Source organism: Carlito syrichta, unplaced genomic scaffold (genome assembly GCF_000164805.1).
Source record: "Carlito syrichta isolate Samal-C Ts95f unplaced genomic scaffold, Tarsius_syrichta-2.0.1 Scaffold63521, whole genome shotgun sequence".
Taxonomy (NCBI): domain Eukaryota; kingdom Metazoa; phylum Chordata; class Mammalia; order Primates; family Tarsiidae; genus Carlito; species Carlito syrichta.
In genome coordinates this window covers 135,038-151,546 of record NW_007007617.1, presented here as the reverse complement: position 1 = coordinate 151,546, position 16,509 = coordinate 135,038, and the positions used below count along the sequence as shown (strand labels likewise).

Sequence of the window (16,509 nt, the reverse complement as noted above, 5' to 3'; positions counted from 1 at the left end):
TTGGCAGGAAGCTCGGTTCCCAACAAGCTCTTCTGACTTGCCAGAACTCAGGCTTGACATTCCATCTCTTGAAGCAGGTAACAGCATGCCCAGCTCAGCTCCTCGGTCTCCCTGCTGCAGCCTCCACAGGGTGCTGAGTCTTCAGGGATTGCACAGTGTGGAGCCAGTCAGGGAGACAGGGACAGAGAACACGCAGATTGGAGGTGCCTCTCCTTCTATGACTCACCTCCGGCAGCCTTCAGTTCTATCCTAACCTGAGCCAGCAAGAATGCCACCTCCTTCCCTCAGGCACTGACCTCACCTTCTAAGACAGTCTGGGAAGGGCTGAAGGGAAAAGCCACATGCATAGCTCAAGGTCTGGCCACCCCCAGTGTCCAAAAAGGTGTTCATCATATTCTCTCTGGGGTTCATAATGGACAGTGTTTTCCACCAGCACTAAAAACCAGAGTTCCTTCACCTTTTAATTCTTAAATATTTAGTTTAACACCTCAAAAGAAAATAATATGGAACTGCTATTTGAATGTGCTGGTGCTCTCCCCTTTTGTGTTCAACAATGAAAATGGAATGTTCCATATATGTTAAAATATCTTTGGTCTAAAATGAAATAAAACAATCTCTCCCTCACTGACAATCCCAGGAAGTAGAAGGATCTTTGTTCAATTTTCAGTGAATCTGCTAAGCAAAAAGTTCAGGTAACCAACCAAACTAGACAGAATAGGTTGCTTCTATTCCAAACTGGCAAGTATAAATTCTATAGTCTAGAAATGTAACACATGACTACTCACATATCTAGAGAATGGCACATTAACTAAATTAAGTGATGTGACAAATCTGGACTAACCCACCGTTGTCTTCAAACTTAAATTTTTGTAAGTTGTATTTTATAGCTGGCAAGTTTTCCATTTGTTTGTTTGGATGTGAACGATGCTATTTAAAGCCAAACAGCCAAATGTACATGGCTGGCTGGACATTTACAATTAAATAATTAAACAACTTCCCAAATACAGCAGACTACAAGCCACATGTTTAGGACATCAGCTAACCATCAGCCAAGGTGGAAGGGCATCATCGTTTGGGGCTTGTGCTCGGCTGAGCTCTGAGTAGGAGGCTGCTGATGGAGATTTACTCCTCCCACCTCTGTTGACACACACTAGGGCCAGCTGCTGTCTGGACAACTTGTCCTGCAGTCAGGGCAGCTGACATTTTAAGAAAGAAACTTATGTGATGTGAACTGTCACCAATCTTTCATTTGCTTTTCTCGCCACTCATGACATTTCTTACCTTTAAAACTGGGACTCAAGTGATTTACTTTCCAGTTACCTCAGAGTTATGCTCTGTGACAACCGCCTTATGTAAGCTGGCTCATAAATAAAAACCGCTGTTAATGGACTCTGCCAATGGGCATCTCCCCACAGGCTTTCCAGCCTGGCCTGCTTTGGCACATATGTCTTGAGAAGCTGCCCAACTAGTGGCAGCTGATGACCTCACAGCCCATGGCTGCAGGAAGCCCAGCGCTGCTGACTCACCTTTCTCTTTGGTCATGGGTTTTATACTTATTAGACAAACAAAAAGACCTGTTTAATTTGTTATACAAATATGTCTACATCCATATATGGCTGAAATTAATGTCAGACAGCAGAGACTGTCTGTACTCAGGGTCCATCGATGCACTGGGATTCTGAGCTGTTTTCTGGTATGGAAAACAAACTTAACATCTCCGTTTCCAGCGGATGCAAGTTGCCTCCTGTGATAATCAGGGAATGCAGGGGTCCTCCCAAGTCCACGGTGCACATCTGCTGTAAAGTGCCTGCTGCGATTTTCTGGTCCTCGGCACCAACCCTGGCTAAGCCAACACAAAGTGTTTCCTCGGTGATTGCTATTTAAAAAGAAAAAAGATACTGCCACTCAGTTCAGCAAATACATTGTCCTGTCCAATACTCACAAGTATAGCAAGTACATTTAAAGAAACCCCACATACCTTAAATCTGCTCAGCCGCTCATGGACCAAGTATCCATGATCCACCCAAGGTTTTTCTAAATCATCTGTGCTATCTGACATATGAAAATGTACTCCCCACTTTATTTAAGCTTTCAGAATTCCAAAGACGGACATGAGTTTAAGTCTTTAGGACCTAACAAGCTACATCCATAGCTTTGCAATTGCAGAGCATTTGTCTTTAAATAGATTCTGAGTAGGCAATGTTTATGTCACATTATATTTTTAATAACTTGCTTGAGAGATGTTCATATTGACCCAGATATACTGGAAAAAATTTGAGATTATGAGGTAAATACACAGATTGGAGTTTTCTGCTTTGCTACCTAATTAGCTATGTGACAAACTTCAGGTTTTTCATTTTTTATAATGTAATTCTCTCTTTCTTTAATGGTGGTGGTGAGGGCTGAGGAAATGAGTATGAAAGTATTGAGTAAACTAGAGATCTCTTAACAAACAGTGAGCGCTGGGCATCGCTTATGCTTTTAAGTTCAAAACAGCCAACTTTCACATACTTGAGTATTACTTCCTCTGACGCTCAAACTGAAGGGCTGCCCCATTAAAGGTTTGATTGCTTTGTGGCAGGGCAGTTGTCCTGGTTGAACAGTGATCAAAAGGTGCAAACGCATTATTCTAGAACAAGCAGGAGTGCAAGGCACTCTGCAGTTACGGATGTGGAATACCTTGAGGCTACCTGGTGAACGACTGCACCGAGGCCTGCCAATGAGAAGAGAGTAGGCAGTGGCCACTCAGGAGGCTCTTACTTCATCTATTCTATCAGGGATAGGTACTCAGAGGCAAACAGCCCCTTGTAATAGCCTGTAATGAAAGGTTCATTTAAGAGCCCCTCAAGAAAGATTTACTGACAATAAGCATTTTATAACACACCATGCAATGTGTCTACACATTAGGAATCTGAGGATAAATGCTCTTGTCTTTACCATGATGAAAACTATTCATGGTGTCAGTACTGAGATTAAAAAAAGTAGAATAAACATATAAACAGGGCAGACAGATGTCACCACCAATTAGGGCTAAAATGAAAGTTCTGTATTTTATCAAAATATTTATACATTAACATATTTATATCAAATCTGATTTATATTTAATTTGGGAAAAACCCTCACTTTCTGGAGTAGTGTTAATTTTATTATAAAGAACATTATTTTTCGTTCAGAACAAGGCTTCAAGTTAAAGTTGGAAAAAAAGACAAGAAAAAGTAAATGCAAAAACACAGGCTCTTGCTTCCCTGGTGGTATCTATGTGAGTGTGCCAGATGTTACGTCACATGCACATCCACACGTGGTAACAGGGAATGGAAGAGCCCCACAGGCCTGCAGTACCTGGCTCTTCTCCTTGAAGCCTGTGGTTCTGGACGATTTCCAGAAGCTGCTGGGCAGCCTGGCTGACACTCATGTACCGAGGAGGTTCATAGACCTTCTTTCCCCTGCAAAAACAGAACCAGATGCATCGTTCTCAGCCAAGAAATCAAATAAAGCGTTATGAATGCTATTAATTTACATGAAATTACTATAGAGACTGTTTTTATGCTAAGTCTTTGAAATCTGGCATCTTTTTTTTTTGAGTTGGAGTCTCCCTCTGTCGCCCAGGCTGGAGTGCAGTGGCATGCTCATGGCCACTGCAGCCTCAACCTCCTTGGCTCAGGTGATCCTTCTGCTTCAGCCTTCCAAGTAGCTGGAACCACAGGCACCACCAACACACCCATGCAACTTTTTGATTTATTGTAGGGACGAGGTCTCACCAAGTTGCCCAGGCTGGTCTCAACCCCCCGGCCTCAGGCAGTCCTCTTGCCTCTGCCTCCCAAAGTGCTGTGATTCCATGTGTGAGCCACTGTGCCCAGCTATGGCATATCTTAATCTGGATGTTAAACTTTCATTGGAAATACTTGATCTGTATTTAAATTTCATAAAATTTATGTTTTCAAAAGTAGAGCTGTATATTTAAATTGTTCCAGAAATACTTAAAAGTTTTCCAATCACTAAATTGAGTATGTTTTAAGTTAATTAAAATTAAATGAAAAACTTAGTTCCTCAGTTGCATTAACCACATCTCAAGTGCTCATTAGTCACATGTGGGTACTGGGTACTGAGTACTCTACTTGATACTACTTCTCTAAGCAACACAGGATTAGTATATTATTACATACAGGACAAGAAAAAGGCTCAGAGATGGAGGTGGCTTGCCAAAGAACACATGACTAGAGGTAGACTCAGGATTCAAACCCACATCTTCTGAATCCCAATTTATTAATTCATTCCACAAATACCTACTGAGTGTCTTACCAGAGACCAGCCACTGTTCTCAGTGCTATTTCCACTCAATCACACTGCTTATCATTTCATAAGAATTAAAGCGTTTCAATGTTTACAATTATTAAAAGCTGATTTCAACAATCTTTAGAACTCTCGTCATTTAAGTAGTATTTATTGACTTGTTCAAGGAATTTAAATAGATACAACCATTCTCGGAATCAGAACTCACTTGATGAGATTTTCCAAAGACTGCTCCTTTACTTTGATGTCTGTAGGAATTGAAAAACAGTTCTTTTAATTTAATTAAGCATTTAATTCAAAACTCTATGCATCAATTTCAGTTACGAGTCACCTAAATCTTAGGGGACCTTCTTCCCAAGTCTCTGAGGTGCTCATAGGAGAGTGTGTGTGTGACAGCCTTCCCTCACACTTGCATCTTGCCCCTTCTCACAGAAATGCTTGAAGGAGGGAAGCTTGTGGTGTGTTGGGGCCATCAGTTAAAAAGCAAACACGAGCTTGGCCCTGCCACCATCCTGCTGGGATCTGACATCCTGTTGGACCAGAAGACAAAGGAAGGCATGAGATAAACACTGGCATACACGCTGCCTCGCAGCTCATCAAAGTCTCTGTTTCCATTTCTATGAGGCAGATACTGAAAGCCTTGTGATATCCTGTCCTTCCCTAATTTTCAGGCACCAGAACGTAAGCTTCAACGGATGGAACACGAATAGAAACAGCATTCCTGCCACGCTTTAAAAAGAGTCGCTTGCTTTCTTATAACTGTTAAGATGCACTCTCATTATAAATACCCTAATACCAGGGACTCATACTGCGGGTGGAGCATTAGAGCACTGACCATGACCACACAGAGACCGACCAGATGCAACCTCTGCTCCTGTGTCCAGAGCCCAATCTTGGTGCCCCTTTCTAGCACCAACGCTCAATGCACTATCTGGTGAGGGGTAGAAGGGCAGACTCACTCCACATCCGCCCCGGAACTTGGTACACAGCAGTGGGAGCAACAGCTGCTTCCTGTTCTACAGGCTGAAAACAAGTGGTTCAGCCAGAGTCGGCCCTTGCAGAAATAAATACAGTGCAACTGCAGTGTCCTCAGCACACTCCCACAGTCTTCCTGAGGGATTCTAGAAGGCTTTCTCATAAAATGCTAAAGCCTTTGCTAGAAAATTATAGCAGTGATTAACCTTAAATATGTATTTTTAAATGTTCTTGGAACCAGGAGCAAAGCCTTTTTCAGGTTTGAAATATCATTAGCTATTTAATATTTTTACTTGTTTTGTACATTATGGCAAAAAAATGAGTATCTGCTATTGAAAACACAGACACCAATACCATTAGTGGTGTAAGCCAACTTTTGATGTCCCCTAAGTGACGTTTGCAAGATTTTAAAAAATTCAACACATTATTAGTTCATTCACCTTGAACATCTGAATGTTATTTGTGATTTTTCCTATTTTCAGTTTTCTTAACTTTTTTAATGATATGCTCTACAGAATCTGATTTTTAAGATGAAGATGACTGAGGGGAACGTACACAGGCAAATGCCTTTCGATTAAGCGTAAGACTGCGTTCACACATGAGTCTCAGGCTGGACCAGTCTTATCACTTTTCCCTTGTCTTCACACAGGCCACGATTTTTCCCCTCTGCTTCTACGTATGCATCTTAGTTCCAGGACCTGGCTTAACACGAGGTATTCAGAAGACACTCCACAAATATCTTCCGGACACATTTACGCCTATGCCTCCCCCACCACCTACCTTTATGGCAACATAGTCCCAGTTCCTTCATAAAGTCCTTGTTGACTTCCTCGCAAATGTTTTTGTTCTTAGAACGATCCCCGTGATTAACACTACCTTTTATTACTCTCTAATTACATCATCTATCTTGGTCTTTGTAAGTAAATGTTCAATTCTCTGCGGTTTCTCCCCTGGGTTTATTCTCACTAATTTCCATGGTACTTGGACCACAGCAGGCATTCAGTAAGTACATACTAATTTAAATAACAGGAATGCCAGAGGCTCACTGGTGAGGACTATGGCTTGAGGGTGTGGATCACTACATCCTAGCTTACACCCTTTTCCTGCTTTAGTTAGTATAGCAGGGAAGATGTGCTGCTTAACCTTGTTTGTCTTTTCCCAGGAAAGCTAAGACGCAGTTCTTGGAAAGAGAACTCAGAAGCCAAGTTCCGTTTGTCCTTCCTGCCTCTCCACACAACAGAACTGAATTGTCCTTAACCTTTCATGTGTGTAACACATTCGTTTCAAACCAAATTTAAAAATTGAGGCAGGACACAGGTCTAACACTTCCCTAATATTCCCAAAGAACCTTGGGATCAGGCATCGAGTAAGCACTCAACAAACACCTATAAGCTGACTTCCTACCTGCCTTTCCAGAGCTCTCCAAAGAGGAGATGCCTGCTTCCCATCTCCCCCTTTACAGGGTGTGGGGGTTACCAGGCAGGTTGCCACTCCAACTCTCCTTTCCTTACTGTCTTAAAATCCTCTGTCCTGTTGACACACACACTCTCTAGTGTCCAGTGCCGGCTGCCCTCTCTCTGTTGTCCTAAACCCTCCACCCTGTTGACACACACTCTCTAGTGTCCCAGCACCGGTGAATCCCATTTCTTGTCCCTCAGCTATATATACTTCGACTTCCTCCTTTAATCCAAGTTCTTTATCAGCTCTCCTTCCCCCACTGTTCCACTCTGACCTTCTACCTATTGCTGGTCTTAGCTGGATCTAAGTTTGGGATAACAAGATGGCCATATCAGCCAGGCATGTTCCTCTAATGCAGAACTTTGGGAGGCCGAGGAGGGAGGACTGCTTGAGGCCAGGAGCTCAAGACTGCTCTGGTCAACACAGCAAGGACCTTGTCGCTATTTAAAATAATAAATAAGCCAGGCTCGGTGGCTCAGCCTGTAATCCTGCGCCTTTGGGAGGCTGAAGTGAGTGGACTGCCTGAGCCTGCGGGTTTGAGACCCACCTGGGCAACTTGGCGAGACCGCATCTCTATAATAAATCAAAATGAGCCGGGTGTGGTAGCGCACTCCTGTAGTTCCAGCTACTCGGAAGGCTGAGGCGGAAGGATTGCCGGAGCCCAGCAGGCTGAGGCTGTGGTGGCCGGGAGCGGCCCCTGCACTCCAGTCTGGGCGACAGAGTGAGACTCCAACTCAAAAAAAAAAAATAATAATAATAAATAAATAAATAACTATATCTGATGGTATAGTCCACATCAATTCGCAAGTGCCTTACAGCATTCTTATTAGTAAGGACTACAAAAAAGGTAGACCAGACTGAGCGCAGCGGCTCAAGTCTATAATCCCAGCAGTTTGAGAGGCTGAGGTGAGGGGACTGCCTGAGTCCATGGGTTGGAGAACTTGGCGAGACCTCATCTCTAATTGAGAAATTAGCCAGGTGTGGTAGCAAGTGACTGTAGTTCTGACTACTTGGAAGGTTGAGGCAGAAGGACCGCCTGAGTCCAGCAGGTTGATGCTGGGGTGGCTGTGAGCGTGCCACCGTACTCTAGCCTGGGTGACTGGAGTTAGACTCCAACTCAAAAAAAAAAAAAAAAGGATGACCAGTCTAGTTTTACAAGGAATACCCAAGGACAAAATTATAAAGCTAATTAATTAGTTATTAATGAAGCACTAAGTCACACCAGTAACAAACCAAAATAAGAAAACATACCAGTTAATTGTGAAATACAGGCATAAACCAAAAGAAAACATGTCAGAGAAGCATTTATGGCCTGGACTAGATTCAGAACTAATCAGGAATCAATGTGATCAGAATGAAGGGTGGATTCTGGTTGGAACTGATTAAATGAGCAAGAGTTACAGATTTTCTGTGCCAGTGAGTACTAGGACTAAGTCTGAGAAAATAAACTAAACAAAATGTCAACCAACTAACTTCCGCAAATATTTACTGAAGCCACATTGTGCCAGACTTGCAGATACAGCAAAAGCAAGACCACGTCCCTGCCCTTATGAAGAGAAAAGAAATCGACTAAGCTAACATGGTAATTCCAATGGGGAGTAAGACCATGAAGAAAACAAGGGGCTCTGATGGACAAATGGTCAGGTGTAGAAGGTTGGCAAGGCTCTCCCAAGGTGGGTGGAGCTGCAGGAACCAGTGTTTGCAGGAACAGCAAGTGGCATTTGGAACAGGATACACGCCTCCCTGGGAGCTGGGAGAGTGGCACACCCAGAACAGCTAGTCATCTCTCTTCTTACCTCTAGCTAGTGACTCTAGAACCGTTTTCACCTTAACACCCAGGCAGATGAGAACAACATGGCAACCCCACATGGTGACGGCAGGATCCCAAGCCTCACCTAGCAGGCACAGTGTGTGCATGCCGTTCCGTCTGTTCTTCTTCACTTTGTCAAAGAAGCTTTCTGGTCTCCAAGTGTCCGTCCAAAAAACAATAGAAACTGTCTCTCCAAACTTATACAACTAGAAAAAGAAAGCAAAAACATCAATTAATGATGGAACAACTCACTAACTACTATTTCAAAGATAAGGAGACGTTCAATCCTCTTAAAACCAAAATAAAATGTGATCCCCAGCTTGAGACGGGGATCACATCTGTCACACACACACAAAAGACAGTGAAATTTCCCTGTGGCTCACTGTTGCTGGCATCTTTCTGATGCCCCTTTCAGTAGTAAGCTTCCAGTTATTTCTGCATTCAGTATAGGAATATATGTAACAAATTCATAATTTAGTGATATAGTGGCTAAAAATACTGAATACAAAGAATCTAGGTCAGTTGCGGTGGCTCAGCCTGTAATCCCAGCACTTTGGGAGGCGAAGGTGAGTGGATTGCCTGAGCCCACGGGTTCAAGACCAGCCCGGGCAACTTGGTGAGACCTCATCTCTACAATAAATCAAAAAAATTAGCTGGGCATGGTAGTGCATGCCTGTAGTTCCAGCTACTTGGAAGGCTGAGGTAGAAAGATCACGGGAGCCCAGCTGCTTGATGCTGGGGTGGCCGTGAGTGTGCCATCACACTCCAGCCTGGGTGATCGAGTGAGACTCCAACTCAAAAAAAAAAAAAGCAAAAAAGTCTAAAAGCAAAAAAAGAAAGAAAAAGCAGTCAAAGCAGTTAGAGCAAGTTTCTCAAAGTTACTATCATTCTCATCTTACAGATGAAACCCAAGGCTTAGGCAGATCAACTGACTTAGCTAATGTTACACAGCTCATTAACAAGAAACACTCATCCTAGGTCTGAGGGAACACTCCCTTCCATCACACTAGCTGAAGAGACTCGTGAAGTGCGTCTGCACTCCAGCCCCTGCGCTACACCTCCGCTCCCTTGACTTAAGCATCTGCTCCCTCACCACCGAGTCCACTGACAAGGGCATTCTCCAAGCCTCCTCCTCTGCCCCCATGGCCCATTATTCTTCACCACAACCAAGAAGCCTGCTCCTCCGACCCGGGCTGGCCACACCAGCTCACTGAGATGAGTACAACTCCAAATCTTATGCCGAGAAAAACCTACCTTTGAATTCTGTCTGGGTCTGCAGCTTGTTAGCTGGATAACATTACTCTAAGTCTTTAACTCTAAAATAGGAACAATGATCAAACATTGTCCTTCCTACCCCTACAGTTGTGAGGATAGAGTAACATGTAAAAACTAATGCAAACTGAAGTGGTATACTCATACTAGTTCTGATCTAGGTACTGTGCAAAGACTATTTCTGTATGACGTGAAATTAACACTAAAGTTATTGTATAAAGACTTAACCATTCAACTTAAACAGAACTTGAGAAAATGAATAATAAAGCTGGAAAGCACTAAACTCTGAAAACCACATGCAGCCCCCACCACAAATTAACTGTGTGCCTGAAACAGCCGTGACTAAGCTTTGGTCCTTCCTTTGAAAAATAAGACACTAGTATGAAGCGGGACCGGTCATCCTCTGCTTCCAGTAGCCTATGGCTTCTCAAATCAGCTTCAGAGGCCACTGGAGACAAGGGGAAGACACAGGAAACAGGCCCTCAGGGTCCCACCCACCCCATCTCTAGGGGAGCTTGATGTTCTTGGTTTTTACTGTAACAGATACTCACAATGGTGACTCTGAGTTCTAGAGGGAAGGTTTACCATATTCCTCCCACTCACCTACCAGCAGGCTCTCTTCCCAAAATCCATCTGAAAGCTGTCTGAAAATGTATTCCCTCACAGAAGTCATAGTGTTCACAGCAATCAAATGCACAGGCTGGTGTACAAAGAACCACGTCACTCCAAGTACTCAAGAGTCTTGAATCTTCCTGCCACAGTTGACAAATGTGTTTTACGTTCCAACGTGGGACCCCAGGAATACATTTGCTTGTGCCATGCCACCGGGAATGGGCCTGGGCCTGCTGAGGGCTTGGCATTTCCATATGCTTGAAGAGGCACTGGCTTACCAATACATACTTGTGCGAGCACCTGCTGCAAGCCAGGCATCACACTGGGTGCAGGCTGAAGTGACGAGCAAAGCACAGCTCCATCCTCATGGGTTACGGCCCTGCTCCTCTCAGAGAGTAGGCAAAGGCCCCGGAGCCACTCACGGCACTGGGTCTTACCTGCTAGGCAATCATGGACAAGTCAAGTGACCCTCCTCACCCTCAGGAGGGACTTGCCTGCAAAATGAGTGTATTAGCCATAAACAAATGTGGGCCTGGTGCAGAGGTGCACACCTGTAATCCCAGTAATTTGGGAGGCCAAGGTAGGAGGATCTTGAAGCCAGGAGTTCTAGAACAGCCAGGAGTTCAAGACAAGCCTGGGTAACAAAGCAAGACCTCCACCTCCTCAAAAAAAAAAAAAAATTAGCCAGGTGTGGTGGCATGTGCCTGTAGTCCCAGCAATTACTCAGCAGGCCAAGACAGGAGGATTGTTTGAGCCCAGGAGTTTGAAGCTAAAACAGGCTATGATCATGCCACTGCACTCCAGCCTGGGCAACAAAGCAAGCTGCTTGCTGTCTCTTTAAAAAAAAAAGATAAAGGGCAACCCCCTCAGGTTCCCTCCCACTGTGGGAGCTTTTCTGTCCTCTCAATAAATCCTGCTTTCTATAAAAAAAAGAAAAAGAAAGAAAAAAGTGTTTTTAAGGGTTAAATCGCATAAAGCATGAAGAGTGCCTGGTACCACCTTGCACATAGCGAAGACTCAGCTGATGTCAAAAATCTAAAGATGCAATACTGATAATGTTTATAATAATGGCATGAAGAGGTTCAAGAATGTGTGTCCTGCTATGATTCAAGTGCTTGTCTTACTGGAGTGACTTCAAAAATATTACCAAATATTTGAAACTACACTTTTGATTTAATTCTGACAAGTTCAACTATTTATATTCTAAAAGATTTTTTTTTACATTTCTGATCAGGTTTTGAAATAGTAATATTACTTAATGAAAAATTTCAAGGAAAACTATCAAAGTTAAAGAAACTTATATGTGCAATAAATACTTTACATGGGTCTTAAATATTTTAAGAATCATGGACATAAAAAACTAAGTTCATTCAAAAAGCAAGTGACAGACCACTTAAAAAAGCATTGACATGCTGGTCACATAGAAACACTGAGACATTCTGTGTAGAACTGTTTGATTTCAGGGATTACAGAAAGCCTCCCACAAGTGCTGCTCTCCAGGACTCAGATTTATAAACTCTGACCACTCTTGGGGCTGTGGTGCAAACTTCTTCAATGAATCCTGGAACATTACGCAAAGTTTCACCATTTAGCTGTCAGTACCTCAAGGAACAGAAGAACCCGTTCTTTGTGTTTCACAATCCAAGAACTTACCAGTAAACTATAACAAGAAATGAGAGCAAAGCCACATGGTACCGAGAGTGAGGCTGCAGTAGCCTGTGCAATGAGCCATCTCTCAAAGTGGGCCTCGTGCTGGGATCATTTCCCCAAACATTGTAAGTTTAAAGACAAACAGCTGTTTTCAAGAAACAGTAGGTAAACTCAGGTCTATTTTATTTTAACCTGGAGTAGCTTAATAGAGAAAGCAGTTTACCTAACTGGATACTGGATTATGTTTTATTTATTGAAGATAAAAAAACAAAAACAAACTCAACTCAAAACTCCCTTCTGGAGGTACAGGGCATGATCTAGTCAGAGTAAGACGATGTACAGAAAAGACAATATTAAGCAGTAAAAAGAATTATTAGATATTCTATAGACTCTTAAGTATTGTAAGAGTTTAGCACTTCTACTACCATTTAGCACCTGGAAGCGACTTCTGAAAAGACAGAACTATGAGCTGGACTGTAAAAGAGAGGCAAGATTTAGACAGGAGAGACTGTACATAGGGAAAGAATTAGGTAGTATGAAGGTAAAGAGGTGGAAAAGTCCTGGGCAGTATTGAGCAATGAACTCAACATCACCAAGTGCACCTGACCTGTCTCCAGCATGGACCCTCTGACTGACAACTTGCCATGCCAATTCCTGTCTATTCTGGCTGTATAACTGACACCGTGTAACTTGTGCTGAGTACCTGTTTCTTTCCCTAGGACCTTCGCTTGAGCCCACAACTTCACAACTCATCTCATGGCTGTCACTGTGTCTTTCCTTTCGGAAGCACAGCTCCATTTTAGGCGTCAATGCTTTTGTTATTTTGTACTACAAACACAAATATATTCTGTCATTTTCAAGTTAAAAAAATCTGTTAGATCAAGTTTATTAACATGTGGAAAAATTGGAAAATTAAACTTGTTAATAACTCTGTTAAGCCCCACAGTATCTCTCTCTCTCTCTCACACACACACACACACACTCAAATCAGTTAAATCAGTGAGGTGAAAAAAAGCCAAGACAACAGAATTGTCAAAAAATGCACCATAAAACCACATAACCAAGAGTGGCTAGTTTTCTCTTCTACAGAGAACACTGGTCTGGGGTGGGGGGGGGGGGTGTGGGGGTTGGTGGTTTTTAAACCCACATGCATTCTGCTTAACATTGACGTGACACTGATTTTAGCTGACACTAAGATAGATTATGCACAGGGTCACACACCAGGTACAACAGATAATGATGAATGACTGTGTAGACAGAAGAGCTACAAGGCTTACCTTCTCACACATACATGAAAGAATCCATTTGTGACATAAATTTAAAAATTACAATTGAAGGTATATAATTCCAAAGATAAGATCCAACTCTGGGGTGGGAGGTGAGGGGAGGAAATCAATCAATACATGAGAATGTCATTCCACCAACACATGCTGCATGTTGATTATATGCATGGCCCTGTGGTCATGTGCAAGGGAAGATGTGGAGACGAGTGAGTGAGCCGTGATATGGTAAAATCAGAAACACATGCAAGCAACGGAGCATTCTGTAGAGGATGGGGATTAATTTACCAGAGCTGTTTGAACAGAAGAACGGCACAATCAGACCCACAATTTAAAAGAAAACTAGGAAGTAGAAGAGAATGATGGCAAGGCAGCTGTTATAATAATTACTAGAAACAGCAATAAATGGAAATGAAAGGAAAAAAAATCAATATGCCCACAATTTAGCAGGTGCTCAAAAATAGTTCCTAAGGGACCACACGAATAGAAAGACTCATGAGTTTTTCTAAGGTTACATAACAATGCAGAACTCTGATATCCTTATTATCTGGCTTGGTGTTCTTTGCACCAGGCTAGGTTTTATCATTTCTACATTAGTCTCTGGACAACAATAAAACCAACTGATGCTTCTGAAAACTAACAATAAGAACACCTACAAAGTCAACAATGCTGTCACAATGAGTGCTGCAGTATGAAAAAAGGAAGGAAATGAGTTCTTCCTTTTTTTAAAGTAATATACATTTTTCTAAAGTAGAAATGTATTCTATAAACAGAGGAACACATGGCAATACTCAAGGTCACTCATGCAACAGCCAGAGAAAGTAGAAGCATTTCATAATGATGAGAAAATTATACAACCTTTCCCTGAAGTCAGCCACAACCAATAATGCTGTGTTTATCCAGAAATCACCACTGCCTGGTTCATGGAACTGTCTCACTTACCTGCCCTTTAAAATGATCCAAAACCATTTTAGTCACCACATTTTTACAAAATAATCCATAGAATTGATAACAAAAATAACACATAAAAATGATAAATTGCACACAAAGTATTTTGGAACTTGTAATTCTAATTTTTGTTTGGACTGTGAGTCAAGTAAATGTACACATACTAAGTGCTGAATAAAAAGACTGAACAAAAAGATACTCAAACTGGAAACCGTGGACACCTCCGGGTGACAGGACTATGGATGCTTTTTATTTTCTTCTTCATATTCAGTTTATTTTCCTAATTTTCAATGAGTATATAAGTAATTTATTACCAAGAAAAAATGATATTTTAAAACATGGTTCTTTGAAAGCAGAAATAATGTTAAATGAAAGCAATTCTGATTCTGTATGCCTAACCTGTTAACTACTTCTGCAGAAATATTACACTCAACGAATTCAAGAAAAGAAGGATTTTATTCTTCCTGCTTTTTGTGTATTAAGAAAAATCCTGACTTAATCATCAATTTATTCAGCAAATTTTCATTATCAGGAAGTCTACAAACAACCCAAACTTGCCTGGCTCTCAGCAAATAAACAGACTTTCTTTCATTAACCTGCAAAATACCGAATAACACAAATGTTAGAAATATCTATTACCCAGGAATTTTAGAGTATATAAAACACACCTAATTATTTTGATGGTAAAAAATCCTAAAATTTACTCAAAATTTGAGTACCTAATATATATTGGTCAAGCTAATCTTTGCCAGATACTGGAAACAGGCCAGCTTTTTAGCTTCCAAATCTACAAGCTATGAGGACTAACCTAGTTTGGTAGTTTTTATAAATTTTGGTGCCCATCTCTTTTTCCAAATGAACTCTCAAGTAAAACAGTGACAGAGTTAAATATTCATTATGTAATTACTCAGTCATCTACAGAATCCTTGAAGCATCTTCATAAATAATGGTGCAGTTTGAAAACCAACAATCTCATCCAACTTCCTTCCCAATCCTCACCATAAACCCTTATAGCCAAGGACTCTGAAATCCAGGAGAGGCAGACGACTCTTTAGTTACTGCCTAGGTCAAAGGTAAAACCATCACCTTCCAGTTGGTAGTTCAATCTTCAATCTTTTCCATTATGTTTTTTCTCTACCAATTCTAATATATATATAGGTCATATATGTTTATGTTTTTGTTTTTCTTTTCTGACACAGGGACACTCTGTCACCCAGGCTGGAGTGCTGTGGCATGCTCTAGGCTCACTCTAGCCTCAACCTCCTGGGTTCAAGTGATCCTTCTGCTTTAGCCTTCAGAGTGGCTGCAACTAGGTGCATGCCACCATGCCTAGTTGTTTTGTATTTTTTGCAGAGATGAGCTCTCACTATGTTGCCCAGGTCGGTCTCAAACTCCTGGACTCAAGTGATCCTCCTGCCTCAACCTTCAAAAGTGCTGGGATTACAGGTATGTAATTCCTACCGCTCAAAATCCTCCAATGGCAATCTATGTCACTTAGAATAAAATCCAAGCTCTTAACTATTGGCTTACGGACCCTAGTGACACAACCCGTCTTCACCTTCCAACCTCAGCTCACTCTTCCCCTTGCTTGTCACAGTTCAGCAAGCCTTTCCTTGGGTCCTTTAACAAGCCAGCTCGTTCTCATGTTGGAGCCTTTGCACTGACTGCTCCCTCTAACCGAAACATCCTCATTCTTCCCTGATTTACAGCTAATCTGAAATTTTAGGAGGAGACTAGACCTCCCCTGACCTCAGTAGTGACCTAGTTACTTTCCAACACACCAGTTTACGTGAATTTCTTATACTTATCACCATCTGATATTTCTCTTTTTGCTTGCCTCTTCCTCCCACTAAACTAGAAGCTCTTGGAGAGCAGGAACCTTATCAGTTAAGTTTATCACTATGTCCAAAGGTACTCAGTGAGCAAACAATAGGTAGGTAAACAGTAGTTGTGGATGAATGAAACATTATTCCTTTTAAAGGTGTCTAACTTGGAAGCCTCTAATCTACCTTGTTTTACAAGGATATTTTAATTAGGAATATGGACTTTGTGGCAAAAAACTGTATTTTAAGGCATGTCTGAAATGGAATGCACGTCAACTGGCTACAAGTGTGTGTGTGTGAAGTATTAGATAGCTATGCAATTATTTACCATCATTAATAGTGATAAACAAGAATGTTCTGTTGGCTAATAAACTACAAAGTTAATGAAAAA

The 16,509-nt window shown here is 41.8% G+C and overlaps 1 protein-coding gene across 2 annotated transcripts in view; it reads right to left on the bottom strand.

Annotated features, from left to right (window-relative positions):
- Positions 1-484: 484 nt before the first annotated feature.
- DPH5 (diphthamide biosynthesis 5) overlaps positions 485-16,509 on the bottom strand; it is a 34,585-nt gene continuing 18,560 nt past the window's right edge. For both annotated transcript variants that reach the window (XM_008051030.1, XM_008051023.1), the window contains exons 5-8: positions 8,619-8,739; positions 4,499-4,538; positions 3,340-3,443; positions 485-1,876 (exon numbers count right to left, since the gene is read on the bottom strand). In XM_008051030.1, coding sequence (XP_008049221.1) covers positions 1,653-1,876; positions 3,340-3,443; positions 4,499-4,538; positions 8,619-8,739 — 489 coding nt within the window. In that variant the 3' untranslated portion in view covers positions 485-1,652. The remainder of the gene's footprint in view (positions 1,877-3,339; positions 3,444-4,498; positions 4,539-8,618; positions 8,740-16,509) is intronic.